This window comes from Crinia signifera, chromosome 4 (assembly GCF_055691185.1).
Source record: "Crinia signifera chromosome 4, ASM5569118v1, whole genome shotgun sequence".
Lineage (NCBI taxonomy): Eukaryota > Metazoa > Chordata > Amphibia > Anura > Myobatrachidae > Crinia > Crinia signifera.
This window is the reverse complement of record NC_139220.1, coordinates 161392328-161407532: the sequence shown is the minus strand read 5'-3', so window position 1 is coordinate 161407532 and position 15205 is coordinate 161392328. Positions and strand designations below refer to the sequence as shown.

Here is a 15205-nt window from a genome sequence, read left to right as displayed (position 1 = left end):
ATGGTTTTTTTCAGTTTTTTACCCGATTGTCGACACAGTCGTCATGGACACAGGTCAAAGTGCACCGCATCCCCTCGCATGGCTTGCTGTTCTCGCCATGCTTCGGGCTCGGTGCCTTGCTACACTCGGCACAGTATTTTATTCTCCTGCCATGCCTAGTGGATGGTAGGGCATGAAATGCAACCTGTCGGCACATGTCGGTTCAAAAAACAGTAAAAAAAACCATGTCGACCTTTTGACTGGCGACCAAACCCATATCGACCTAATGACCCTGTTAACCTAATGACCCTATCAACCTTACCCATGTAGACTCGTCCTAGACTCATATCTACCTTCCTGCATGTCGACCTAAATGCATGTCGACCTAATGACTGTCTAACAACTTGCTGGTGACTCAATGACCGTATCCCGTAATTAGCTACTTTAAGTCGAAAGTATGCAGACTCTCTAGAAATAGGATTCTGCCTCAGAAAATAACAGTATTGATAGAGTTAGCCGTATAAATAAACCTACTACTACTACTACTACTAGATACAGTATTAACCATGTGAAAAGGGCTAATATATGCACTTTAGCTGTTCCATGTACTTCTCATGAATTGCAATTTTACCAATACAGCTCATTGCACTCACAGAAAATCTTACACGTGGAAAATAGGGCGTCCTGTGTATTAAATGTAAATTACAGCATTATTTCCAATGCAGTGGTGGGAATGACATTGAAAGAAACACAGAAGGCTGGATAAGCCTGAGGTGACATAAACCACTGAGGGTTCTCCCAGGGTACACTCTGCTGTTGATCACATGCTATTGTAATGAGGATGGGCACAAGGCCTATCAGAGCAGGGGGAGGGTTTAGACAGGGTAGGAATGATCACGAGTTTAGAGTGACCACCCTCTGTTCAAGAAGCTGGTAAGGCAAGAGCTGCATTTGCAGCACTCTCTCTAAAAAAAGTATCTTATACTGTCTCTCTATCTTTTGCTAAATCTTTCTAAAATCTTTCACCTTCTCTCTCCCCTGTTAGATTCTTCCTTTTCTGTCCTTCTCTTTCTAGCTGGGTGCAAGCCCAGTGTAACACACAGACAGGCAGATCCCAGTGTAACACACAGACAGACAGACGTAACACACAGACAGACAGAGCCCAGTGTAACACACAGACAGACAGAGCCCAGTGTAACACACTGATACAGAGCCCAGCAGCTACATAAGGCTAATTTACTGCATCTTTAATTACTGAATCTATAGTTAAATGTACAGCAAAGCCCAGCAAATACAGATCTAATGAAATGAAAGTATGCACTGCCTAGCAAAAGTCTATGTGTGGGGTGTCTGTGAGTGAGCATGTGTGCTCATGCTGCTCACCTTTCTGTGATACTATCACTATACTATAGGTCCAGATACCAAACACTTACTACTGCTGCTGCTGCTGCTGCTGCTGTTACTGAGTCCTGAGCATACTGCTGTGCTAAATCTGCTGCTGGGATCTGGGTAGGTGCTTCTGCAGCAGCCATGTAATTCAGCTCTCATGCAATACACAGGAGGCAGTACATGATTGCTGCCACAGGTGGCAGTGCTGAGATCAGACATGGTCTGGACTCTGCGGATCTACATTGTCCTGATGACTCATGAGTCATGCAAATAGTTCAGTAGTTCAATTAGTTCACTTCCTACAGATCCCTAAACTAATCTCTGACTCATACAGCCATAATGAGACTGTACAGTGCCTCTGGGCTGCCATGTGTGGCACTGCCGTGCTCAGGCATGTGTATTGTGTGTATAAAGCAGAGCTACAGTATGCACTGCCGTGCTGCCTTCATATTCGGTCACGAGCTACACTCCCAATCATGTATAGTATGTTATATACTGTAGCTCTGTTTACTCCACAGGACAAAGAGGGATATGTATGAACCTTCATAATACATAAAGTGAAGCAGTTTCCCCTAGCAGCCGATCGGCTTAGGTCACATTTTAGACTGTGCAAGATAAATGACAGAAACTTACTGGATATTTTGCAAACGCTTTACTTTATCTCTCTCTAAAGTCAGTTGCATTGGGGCAAAGGGACATGTTAAATACTGTATTTTAAAAGCAAAAATAGTGACAGTATATTACTCTGAATTTGGGTATTTTACTTGCATATTATGGAAGTTAAAATAATAGCCAAAATGGGATAAATATTGCAGAGCTAAACAATGAATAGGTCCCTATAGTGCCGCTTTCGCCCTTCCTAAACATTTTAACAGAGCTGTATTTTAAGGCGATATTCAATACGGATCTGAGCCTTGACATTGCAGTAGATTGCCGTTTTGAATGCCATTTGATTACCATTTACATCAGTCAACCCGTTTTGATCCCCTCAACACGTTTCAAGGCAGAATGCAGGGGGCAGGTCTGTAGTCTGTTGTTTTTGCTAAATACCGTTTCGAGCCATTCTCACTGCATAAAAAATGTCCCATAAAACGTGTAGGACTCTGCTTTGAAACGTTTTAAAATATCGGTTATCTTTAACTGTTAAATTAACTCTGGCACTTTCCGTTTGCCTTAAACGTGTTTGAAATGTGAAACAACGGCAATATACCGTTTTACGAGTGCAGTGTGAAAGGGGTATAAGGGTGCTGTATAATTTACTGCTTTTCTAAAATGAAAAATAATCTGATTTATTAAACCTATCTGATCATTCTAACAAGACCATTACTCCTCCAATGAGCTAGTATTAGAAATCCCTGCTCTGCGTGTAATAATGTAGTCTGGTTCATCTAGTTCTAATCACCCCTCTCAGTCTCTGAGTTGGTGATGGAATAATGAGCCAGACAAACTGCTGTATATATGCTCGAGTGTAGGTCGACCCGAATATAAGCCTAGGCACCTAAGTCTTCAACAAAAACTGGGAAAGCTTATTGACTCGAGTGGGACCCTCACTTGAGTATAAGCCGAGACTAATCTTTTGGGTGAACTAGATCATAATGATAATAATCATAATAGTCACAAAAATGAACTAGATTTCCCATCACTAAGGGGTAGGCCGTGGCAATGGCGCCTGGACCTCCTAGTAGCCTGGGGGGTCGGACAGAGCTAGTGCCCATGGCGCAACTTCCCGGGGGCGCGACAGAGCCACCTGGATGATACCACTGCCCAGTCCCCGCCATTGCTCCTGCCACAGGCACTGCACGCCTCTCTGGCATTCCAAGACTGACCAGCGGGGTGGCGGGAGACGGGGATGTAGGGCTGCTAGTGCAGGCTACTGGGGACGGCCACCCCCCTATTGTGGGACCCCAGTCACTCCTGTCCATCCCCGGGGACATGCCTCCTGCAGGACCGGCCAGGCGACAATGGTTGCAGAGGACCAGGCTGGTCCCGCAGCGCTAAAGGGGGGTCTAGGGTAGTTCCCAAAAATACTTCCCCTCTGTTGGCTGACGCGGTGCAGGGCCCCTGCCACCTACTTCCGGTAATGGAGTACAGCAGTTTATGGCCCTTCTGACTTCCTTTATGGACCGCATGTCTGGGCTTTCCCCTACTGGGGCTCTGCCAGCTCCCAACCCTGCCATTTTGCCAGCCCCTGCTGAGCTGCCTGGGGTTACAGCCTCTTCACAGGTGGCGCCCGTAATTGTGTCCCCAACTAGTGCCGTGGCCCGGGAGCTCAGGCCGGTTGCCACTTCGGCCTCGCAGGGCAGGCCGGCTCCTCCTCTGGCAGTTGTTCCTGGAACCTCGGCTATCGGGACCCCTGGCGTGTCCACGGCACTTCAGGTGATCAGCCCGGAATGGAGGGGCTAGCTATGCGGGCTATCGTGCCCAGGACACTATGGTGCTATCAGGAAGGATGGCACGAGGGGGAACAGTTTAGGCTGTCTGCCCCTTCTGCAGGTAAGACACCTGGTGCGGCCATGGGGTCCTTTGTCTGGAGTTTGTACTCCTTGGGGTGTTCTGTTGCCTCAGTACGCAGGATGCTGGCAGGGGTGTCTATCTTTTCATCTCTGCATGGTAGGGCGGACCTGTCCCGGTCCTTTCTGGTGTCCAGGGCGTTGCGTGGATGGCTGCGCACCTCGCCGGCGCTCCCAGACTGCAGGCGACCAATTGATTTGACATTGCTCCCAGCCTTGCTGGGTGCCCTGAGGGACATTTGCTGGCCTGACTATGAGGTCCTGTTGTTCCGAATGGCGTATGCAATGGCTTATCATGGTGCCTTCAGGATCGGGGAGCTGGTGGCGCCGTCAAAGCGAATGCCCTCACCACTGACCGTGGATGACCTGGTGGTCCATGTGGATTCGGTGCTATGTCACCTGCGCCGTTCCAAGACGGACCAGGCTGGTAGGGGGTGGTGGCTGTCTTTGCTCCCATGTGCGGTGGAAGGGGTGTGCCCCGTGGCGTTGGTTACGGCCTTCGCGCAGGTGCACCCAGACCTACCTGGTGCATGGTTGATGCATGATGATGGGTCACCGCTCACCAAGTATCAGTTTTGCCACGGATTGGGACGGGCGCTGGAGGCCACGGGTCTCGATCCAAAGGAATTTGGGTCGCATTCCTTTCGGATTGGGGCTGCTACCTCGGCGGCTGCGGAGGGCCGCTCCTATTCAGAGATTCAGTCTCTGGGTCGATGGCGCTCGGCAGCATTCCGTAGGTACATTCGGCCGACTTTATCTATCACTGCTCACCATGGTCGACTGGACGCATAAGCGCTCGCCAACTTCCAGTGGGGGCCTTGAGGTGTGTTTTCGCATCCGCCCGGGGGCACAATTTGGCTTCATTTACAATCTGACATGGCGTACCTGTTAGTTTACTCCGGGCGGTGTGTTTTGTGCCTCAAGAGCTGGTCGGCCACGGTTTTCTCTTCCCTCTCTCTCTCTAACCTGGTTGGTGTGTGAGTGCTGGTTGCAATTGAGTCCCCTACTAACTAACCTCTTGTGTGCATATTTCAGGTCGACAGGACGTTAAGTCCGTGTGGATCTTGGGCCATTCCTTTGTGTACTGGGCCTCGCAGGCGGATCTCGCCTCTGATGTATGCATGTTCCCACAAGCTGAGGAGGTTAGGTGGCTAGGAGTACGGGGCATGAGGTGGTGTGCGCTGCAGGCTCAGCTGATGCTGGCCGTGAAGCAGTTTGGGGTCCCGAAGGTCGTTATATTCCACTTAGGCGGGAATGACCTTGGGCGGGGATCCGCTCTGGAGCTGCGCTCCGTGATTATCCGGGACCTCCACATCATTGCCCAATTTTTGCCATCTTGTGTGTTAGTGTGGTCCTCCATGATCTCAAGGAGAGTTTGGAGGAACGCTAGATTGTGCCCCCGCCTGGAGCGTTCACGTAAGAAGGTGAACTCTGCTGTTGAGAGATACATGCTAGTTAACGGCGGGGGTGTCATGACGCCATCGACTTCCAGTGTCCAGAGCTGTACAGGAGCGATGACATTCATCTGAGCATGCAGGGCGTGGCTCAGTTTTCTAGGCAACATTTTCATGGTTATCTTCAAGGTGCTGAGCGTTATTAGTGGTGGCTGTGGCTGCGGCCTAGGGCCTGGCTGTGGCGGTAAAGAACGGTCATTCTTTAAGAACTCTGTATGTGTGTAGGTAGTGGGGTGCACTCTCCCTCGACATCGATTGTCATGGGCCATGCTTCTGTCCGGGGAATGGCCGTCACCACCAGGCCTGGTGGCTGACCAGGGAGAGTGGTCACCCAGCGTTGTATGTATGCTTAGTGATCTTTAACCCCACCTTTCCTATAGTGACCGTTCTTTAGTGCCCCCACCAATTGTCAAAATAAATTTGACATTCTTTTTGAAACGCCAGCACTTTGTGTCGTGTCTTTATTTTAAGTTAAGTTATATAAGGTTTAGAGTTAAGTTTGTATTTAGGTGTATCAACCGTCGGGGTGGGCCAGGGGGATACCCGATGGTGAGTTTATTATTTATCCACTTTTAATGCACTGTTCTTACATTTGTGACTACAAACCAGCCCTGAAACTTGCAAACTGAAGTGTACTTATTGTGCGTAGTCATTGACAGAAACTAGATCACAATGTAAGCTATTATAATTGTTGGTGTTCCACATGCTCTGTGTCAATTAGGGTATGAGTCAGTAGCTGGCATTACTACAATTCACTACCTGTCTCGTGATATGGGAATTTCCCTGTATTACTGGTTGCAAAAATGCTAGGCAAGAGAACAAAATAACAATCTGAGGTATGACCTTAAGCCTTCTTATCTGGCACATGCATCAAATATATTATTGATGCTCAACACACAGTGCAACACTATTTAACAAGTACAAAAGCATTTTCCAGTGAAAGCAGTAGCAATAGAGTATCCGGCTGTGTTAATAGGTAAATTAGTATCTGTTACTAAATAAGTAAACACATTTCTCTTTTAATTATAAAACATTGAAGCCTAAATGTAAGTCTGGAACTTACATATTGGTCATAAGGCTGACCAGGCCGTGCGGACGTTCCCTCACTATTACCTACCGATTGTTTGTGACTGTATTTACTAGTCCTTTTCAGGACTCTAATGTACTTAGATACCAGATCGCTTATCACCCTAACTAACCGATGTGCGCAATACCAACGGCGCTGGGTGTGACGGTGGGTGCACGCTAGCCGGCAACACAGGAACTCGTCCCTCACAGGGAGAGTCTGGGACTAGCGGCAGCGGCAGCACCACATAGCGACGCTGGCTTAACAGTGATATTTCTCATGCCCGCATGAACGCAGCTCACGGCAGTTGCGCTTGTTAGGCACATAGCCACTCTGCAATTTATCTGCACGATATCTGCCAATTGCGGTGCCTGGAAATCCTGCAGCTACCTACTCCATATGTATGGATACCCTTTCCTTCTACTATAAAATACAGAGGTACTAGGGTACCATTACACTATTAACCACACAGAGTGGGGCACAATAGAAGAGTTACTATTGGAGCTGCACGGCTACTGTATACAGTTCACAACCACTATTTCAATAAAGACACAGTCTCCCCTAGACTTAATTTAAGCATCAGAGGGAATATTTAAATTGTGTCAGATTTGTATTGATAAGGTAATTAGAGTGAGAACCCGCACAAGCCATTTTTAACTCACACTTGTTTTTCACTTGTATTTATGTTACATGTTTGTTCGTCATATTTCGCAGATTTTTTAACCAAATAAATAATAAAAGGTACGTTTTATGTCTCATAATTATAAATGGTGCACCACCATAAGACAAGCTATTCTCTCTCCTCCGCATTTAAGCCTCATACACACTGGGCATTTTTTCCCAGCGTGTATGAGAAGCGATGATGTGACAATCACTAGGCGGAAAATCTCTCAGTGCATACATACTGAGCAATTTTCTCCTGTCACAGCGATTTTCACAGGGGGTGAACCACTCTCCATAGTACTAGACTATGTAAAGTGGTTTTCTCTGCTGGTAAAACAGCCCAACGGATGGCAGCAGATGGCGATGATGTGAGAGCGCCCTTCAGTGCTCATCACCGGGCCATGCACACTGTGGACTTTTAAGCTGAAAGTAGTTCAAAACACCGAAACTGAGCTTCTTTCAGCTCAAAATCGACACATGCCATTTAATAGTGTTCAGATATAGAATAATAGACAAAGCTGCAATACTATAAGACACCAACATGCTTGCAGCTCCTACTATATCCTACTCCTACTATATCAAGTATCAACTATGCAAAGTGGCGTAACTATAAATTGTGCCTTATACTATACACTGCACACCGTAATGCCCCTTACACTATAAGCCACACACTGTAATGCCCCCTACACTATACGCCACACACCGTAATGCCCCTTACACTATACGCCACACACCGTAATGCCCCTTACACTATACGCCACACACTGTAATGCCCCCCACACTATGCGCCACACACCGTAATGCCCCTTACACTATACGCCACACACCATAATGCTCCTTACACTATACGCCACACACCCTAATGCTTCTTCCCTGATGTTTGGGGTTTGCATATACACTTTTATGCACATGTTCAAGCCGTTCGCTCCAGAGGGGCATGGAAGGGGGGACAGGGTGCTGGAGCAGGAGTACACCCAGCATTTTATAGGCATCCCAATAAAAATGCTGGGAGTTCCCCTAGGAGTGCAGGCGTGGCACTGCCTACTTGGGCGCCCACCCTGTATTCTGCGATCAGCGGCGGAAATAAAAGTCAGTTTTGACTGATTTTTATAACTGTAAATCTGATGCTGCAGAGTTCCTAAGTGCTATCTGTCATATATGAGGTGTAAGACTGGAGTGTTATTGAAATCTGCTATAAAAGCCTATTACAGTATATATTATAATATATATTAATATATAATATATTAACATTAGCCACTGTTATCTGATTGTTTAAACATTTCAAGTAAAATCTTCAGAATGCCAATTGAGTGGAGAGACTTTCCTTGTTTAAATTAATTTCTACATAAGAGATTTCAAGCTGCTAAGAAAATTCGGTACTTACTGTATATGTTAGTTGGGCGCCCACTAAGCTATTTGCTTAGTTTTACGCGTCCGCTCGCCACGCTTCGGGTTCGGTGGCTCACTGCGCTTTCCACACTATATAAAATCAACTCCATGCTGACATGGATAGTGGGGGTATGAGCGTACTAACTATAGTGGGCACCCAACTAACATATAAGTACCGGAAATTCTGCTAATTGGAATACCAATTATACATGAGCTTGGTACTATTCTCTATGGATCATTACTGTACATCTGACTGAGAAAAACTTAATTATTTGTGTCGAATGTCCCACTTTATTAAGTGTTATTATCTAAGATTGAAATTAGGCTTAAGCCTTTTTTATAAAGTACTATTTTAATGTGGTACCAATAAATTGTTATATTTTTACATGTGGCACTCTCTTTGATTCATGATTATTTGAAAAATGTGGACCGTTGGTAGATCTGGAGAACTGGTTTGGCCAGCCCTATTTTAAGATTTGTAAGTCATGGTAATTGTCTTTTTCAAAAACTTACCTTTCAATATTTTGTATCCAGCAAGTGTAAAGATAATAGATGTTATCATCATCACTGCTCCCACTATAAGCATCTCCAAAGGGCTATCTTCAGAGACCAAAGAGTCTTCTAAAAGTGTCCAAAGCAAAAACATATTACATTTCCTAAAATTGACTTGAGATAACACAGGGTAAGTTAACTAAAGCTTTCTCATTTTTGCAATAGAGAAATGATAGGTCTTGTCTGATTGGTTGCTATGGGCAACATCACATCTTTTCATTTTTAGAAACTCTAGTACATTTGCCACTACATGTAGAAATATAGCATTTGGTGACAGGATTCTAGTTTATATAACCCTTTCTGTGTTTGTTTTTGCTTTTTATTATTTATAAAGATATTTGTGTGTTCCATGCTTTTGTTTTATGTACAGATGGAGCCCCTCTCATTGTTGCCCGGCGCCTGCCAGAACATCCCCTCTGGCGACCGCCGGCAGACAGGAACGCCATTAAACTGGGATGCACGTGCGTCTCACACACATGCGCGTCCCAGACTCTCAGTGGCTGGCAGGGGGTCCCTGCCCGTCTCCGCTTCAGGGAGATGGGCAGGGTTGGGGGGTGGGGGCAGGGCGGTGGGCAGGACTGGCTCTGGCGGCGGGGGAGGTGGCAGACGGCGGCTGGAGCACCGTCGCACCGTGCACCGAGCACCGTCGCCACGGGGCACACGAGCGTCTCATGCGCGCCCCCTGATGGAGCACGGAAAGATGGAGCACACTCATCTGTAGCACTGATTGCTGGGAGAACTTTCCATTTATAATGTATATATCCCTGTCTATAAAAGTGCTTTCCTATCTAATGTCAAAGCCTGTTCCATGATACTATAGATTATCTCCTTATGAAAAACAATATGATCCTCAGACCTCAATAAACAATGTATTGCCACATGCTTAAATATTTCATGTTGTTTAATTTAAGGAGTAAAAAGCTCTATAGTCACATACTTCACTGATGTAAACCCTGCTTTAATTGTATCTCTACAATAGATTATGCCCATACTTACTTGTCTTATACATTACAACAGCACATTACACGGATGTAAAAATAATTATACTACAGTATACTGTAGACGATAGTTTACTATATTGCATTTCCAATTATTGATACATATCTGCTTATGATTGAGTAAAGTTTGTCATTTTTCAAATAAATAAAATCAAATATACTCACTACAAGGTATATCACAGATCTGCACAGGGAATGAGTAATTTACATCCAGCCTTATGGTCTGTGAAATGGGATGATAATATTTGGTAAGAACATTCTATATTTAAATCATTATAAATGCTCTATATTTTATGGGTTAAAAAATGGTCAATTTGCCGAACATAATGGGTGAGATATAATAGGATGAGAGATTCAGAAAGTGAGAGATTTGCTAAGAAATCTCCAGTTTTTTATAAAGCAGCAATCATGTACACTGCAAAACCAGTTTGATTTTGCAGTGTAAATGATTGGCGCTTTATAAAAAAAAACTGGAGATTTCTTACCAAATCTCTCTTTTTCTGAATCTCTCATCCTATTAAATCGCAACCAATGAATCTTTAAGCAGAATTTGTTTTTTACATCAGTCAAATTACCGTGACTAGCTTTGCATTGGGATTTAGAATTACATAATTTGGGCCTTTTTTCCCCTTAGAGTATTATTAACCTAATTAATTCATTACCAGTTATTTGCAGACCACCTTACAGCTCACAATATTGTTTTCACCCACTTTAGGAAAAAGTCTGCAGCAAGCTGGATGGTTACTAAGCGACAGCAGCAGCAAAAGAACATGGCAATTTCATATACAGTATATAATATCTATGAAACACTGTCACTAAGAAATAGGCGAAATGAAAGGTGGTGCAAGATGGAATTATCCTTGGGCCCTCCCACCCTTTCTTATGTTGGTTATTAAAAAGGACATACACAGTTTAACAAAACAAGCCCTCCAGCGACAAGGACTGCAACTTCTATGGCTGAAGTACTTTGGGCTCCAACAATACAAGCCACCAATCGGTTAAAGGCAACAGCTCTACAGTGGCAAAATATCATCATAAATTTTCATTCTCACTGTCATCAATGTGCAGATCTTTCTCTCACAAAATTCATTAATCTCCACCATTAAAGAAGTCTCTTTACTGTGATATCATGGCAGGGAAGGGTCTTCCTCATAGAATTTTCAGTTCATTTTGATGAACCTTATCTCTTTCACATTTTAAGGAAGTAGCCTCCTGTGCCATTCGCTCACTAAGGTTCCCGGCTTCCCTATACAATGGAGGGTGGGAAGCTGAAGTAACGCAAAGCAAGTTTGTACAAGGGCCTCCAAATTGCCTTTTTCATGTCTGACATGCCTATTTTTATGTTGTCATAAAAATAATCCTCCACCATTCTTTGGATGGTTACTGTATCAGATGGAGTTACGATACAGGTGTCACTAATGCTTTGCAATTATTTTAAATCCAACCAGATGCCAAAATGTTCCAGCCTCCGGAAGGGGACCCGCGTGCACGAGACGCATGCACGTGTCCTTCCAATGGAGCTCTTTGCTGGTCCCCGCCGCCTCGCTACCGGTCCCCGACGCTCACCCCCACCTCCCTCCCTTCCCTCCCTAACCCTGCCCATCTCCCTGAAGCAGAGACAGGAAGGGTTCAAGTCCCCCATCGCCCAGAAACTGGGATGTGTGTGCGTGTGTGACGCTCGCGCGTCCCAGTCAGATGGAGTGCCATCTCGCCAGCGGGGGGATTCTGGTGAGCCCCGGAACTGGCTAAGAAGCGCTCCATCTTTCTCCAACAGGACTTAAGGCGCTTGTATGTGTATTATCACTGGATCTTTTGGGAAATCTGAGTTATTTTTCCTGGCTGCCGCTGAATAAACTAAAGAATGAGATGTTGTAGTGTCACGTGTCTCTTGAGCTGTCACCTTGCTCACCAGGAGATCTTTGCATCTCTTAAGATCTCGGTCATTAGGAAAGAAAGACACAGGATAAGACTTAAAAGTAGCGTCAAGCTATGTTGACAAAATGTAAAAAAGTTAAATATTGGCAACCCTTGGATCTTGGCAAAGCGAATAAAAGACTTGATCTACAAGTCTGGCATATTTTGCAGATTTCATTTCCTCCTACAATTTCTCCAGCTGATTTTCCAAAAGCTTAATTAGGGGAATTACCTGACTCAAGGTATAATTGTCAGAACTTACTTCACATGTGGTTAATTTGAAGGGTTTGAGAACCTTGCACTAGATAGAAAGTACTATCCACTGTGCTGGGCAAAGGTTCATCCCCCCTCCTCTCCCAATGTTATTGCTTGTTGTATGGATGGCTTTTTGCTGTTTATCCATATGCTGAAGCTTATAAAGGGGGAAGTTTCACCCTGTTATCACCTCTTGCATCAGTTCATGACAGGGCAAATTGTACTGTTCTTGCAGATTCTGCAATCTCCTGTATGCTGTTACTGAGTGCCAAAAATGTCTATAAAGGCAACAGACAGTACCTCCTGCATACCCCTGTCATTTTTTTTTATAATCCTTGCACCGCCAAGATGATTGTGTAAGCAAAACACATGTGTTTATTTAACCCCGCTGTAATGCTTTTACAATGTTTCTGTCATTATCAGAAATCACAAAACCTGAGAGTCCAAGTGGAGTAAGCCATGTTGCTATGACATCCCTTAGTTTTTCTAAGAGGTTGTCATTGGTATGCCTCTTAGTGAAGCAGTGATAAACAGAGTAGCATGCCTCTGAATGAGCTGGTGTTTACTAGATACTGCTTCTGCTGCTGAACATGATTTACCCACCCAATGGGCTGTCTCAGTCGTGTAGTCTTTAGTTTGCCCACTATCACCTGTCCATATATCTGTGGTTAAGTGGACAGTGTGTACAATAGCAATTTGTAAGCCAATAATTAGGTTTTTTAACTTCCTAGTACAGCAAAAGAATGTTGTTGTTTTTTTTTCAGGGAAAATGGAACTGAGTTGGAATTTAGTAATGGGGACATAGGGTTCGCTGTGCGAATTGGTGAGTCTTGTCATACTTGCAATATATATTTTAACAGTCATTTGTTTTGTGTAACTACTACTATTACTATTAGTGTTCCTTGGTCCACTTCTGGGATGAAGTTCCACCCCCAGTAGCAGCAACAAACCTAGCGCTCAAGGATTCCTCTGTGGAATCCTGGAAATGGGAGGAGTCACTTAGTGTTAACAATTTGGTTGTAGGACTAGGAACTTAAGGATGAGCTTTAATATCTCCCCATTATACTTATAGGGCTATCACTTATAGCTGTAACTGTTACAGCAGAGTACAATAAGAACTGTTAGTGCAACTTAGTACACAAAGTGCTGTTGAGTACGCAAGTGCTACATATTACTCAAATAGTTAAAAAAATCTATGGAGGTGCTAGGAACAATGTTTTTATTGGTTTTATGATTTTTATTTTTATTTAAACATTCACGAACCTCATATTTTATAAAACTAGACAAACATAAAAAACCTGTTTTCATAAAAGCCTTTTTGTGTAAGTCAATGCACAAGAACCATAGAGCATGCCGTGTAACGTTTAGTACTATGCATTACGCACAATGTCTGTAAAGTGCCTTCCCCCAGCAAGATTGACTGAATCAGCCTCTTCTATTGCATTCTCTGTAAAAAGTCCCTCTAGGAAGGGGGAAGGTAGGCGGGGGTTGGGGTGGGCTGAATACAATACGTTAAACACTACTCCACAATAAGAGTGTCTGAGACGCTCCTGTGACTCATGACCCTTGACTTTCAGAGCAGACTAAGTAGTAGTTTATATGACATCAGTAAGGGAAGCAACCGTAGGTAGGGTCCTCTCCAATTGTCCACCTAGCTCATTATTTTTTTAATTTAAACATTTATGAAAGTTATATTTAATAAAACTAAGCACACACAAAAATTATTTTTTCATAAAAGCCTTTTTGTGCAACTCCATGCAGCAAGAACCACAGCATTTGTTACAGAGTCAGTAGCGTTAGTGTAAAAGCATGTTAACATAGCATTGCTAAAGCTTAACACTATGGATAAATTAAAATGAACTTAAAGGATAACTGCAAGCATCAGAACCCATGGTGGGTCTGAATTAACGGGTCCGTTCTAGTCAATAGGGAAAAATGTGTCTTTGCACCCTGATATCTCCGGTTCTATGTGTCCTAGAGACTTGAGACTGGTACCATATGAAAGAGAAGACTCTTGGCTTTCAGAGTCGACTAGCAGTAGTTTATATGACATCAATAAGTGAAGTGGCAAGCAACTGTAGGTAGGGATCCCTCCAATTGTCCACCTAGCACAGTGGTCAGGGAACTCGGTCCTCATTACCCCACGCAGTGCATGTTTTGCAGGTTTCCTCACAGAATCACAAGTGAAATAATTAACTCCACCTGCGGACCTTATAAAATGTGTCTGAGCAATTAGTACACCTGTGCACCTGCTGGGTCACCAGCAAAACATGCACTGTGTGGGGTAATGAGGACCGAGTTCCCTGACCACTGACCTAGCACATTACTACTGAGTATCGCAAATAGGAAATACTGTATAAAAAGGCTAAACACAGTGTTTTGGCATCCAGGAACTTGGGGAGGAGCTTTGTCTCCCCATTATACTTATAGAGATATAACTTATAGCTGTAGCCATTACAGTACGGTACAATAAAAGCTGTTCATGCCCATGCAGACGTACTAGCGTCCGTTCCCGTGCAGACTCTCAGAAAGCTTTATAGGGAGGCAGGATTTTTTTGTGTATTAAATGCTGTATACTCTATCTGACCTATTGTACTATCGATGTGTTTGTTTTTTTAAATGGTCCCTTTATGAATCAAACTCAGGCATACTGTACTTTAATGTACAACATGCAGAGCGGCGCGCTTATCCACTCGCCTACGACACTTGATACAAATGGCCAGAGTTTCCACTAAAATGCATCCTAGCACCTTTCGACCAAAACAATGAGACGCATTAGCATCCGTGCAGACGCACTTGCGTCTGTGCCTGTGCAGATGCACAAAAAGCTTATAGGGAGGCAGGATTTTTTTTGTGTTAAATATACAGTTCTGTAAATAAGTTCCCTTTAATAATCAAACTCAGGCATACTGTACTTTAATGTACAACATACAGAGCGGCGCACTAATCCACTAGCCTACACACCTGATAAGAGCTGTCTATCTATGGTACTGTAGCTTACTGGACAGTACAGTCAGTGGGGTAACAATAGCACTG

At 44.3% G+C, this 15205-nt stretch overlaps 1 protein-coding gene across 1 annotated transcript in view; it reads right to left on the bottom strand.

Moving 5' to 3' along the window:
- Positions 1 to 15205, bottom strand: part of IL17REL (interleukin 17 receptor E like) — a 137454-nt gene that overhangs the window by 4843 nt on the left and 117406 nt on the right. The window contains exons 15-16 of the mRNA XM_083180162.1: positions 10166 to 10223; positions 8964 to 9071 (exon numbers count right to left, since the gene is read on the bottom strand). Coding sequence (XP_083036288.1) covers positions 8964 to 9071; positions 10166 to 10223 — 166 coding nt within the window. The remainder of the gene's footprint in view (positions 1 to 8963; positions 9072 to 10165; positions 10224 to 15205) is intronic.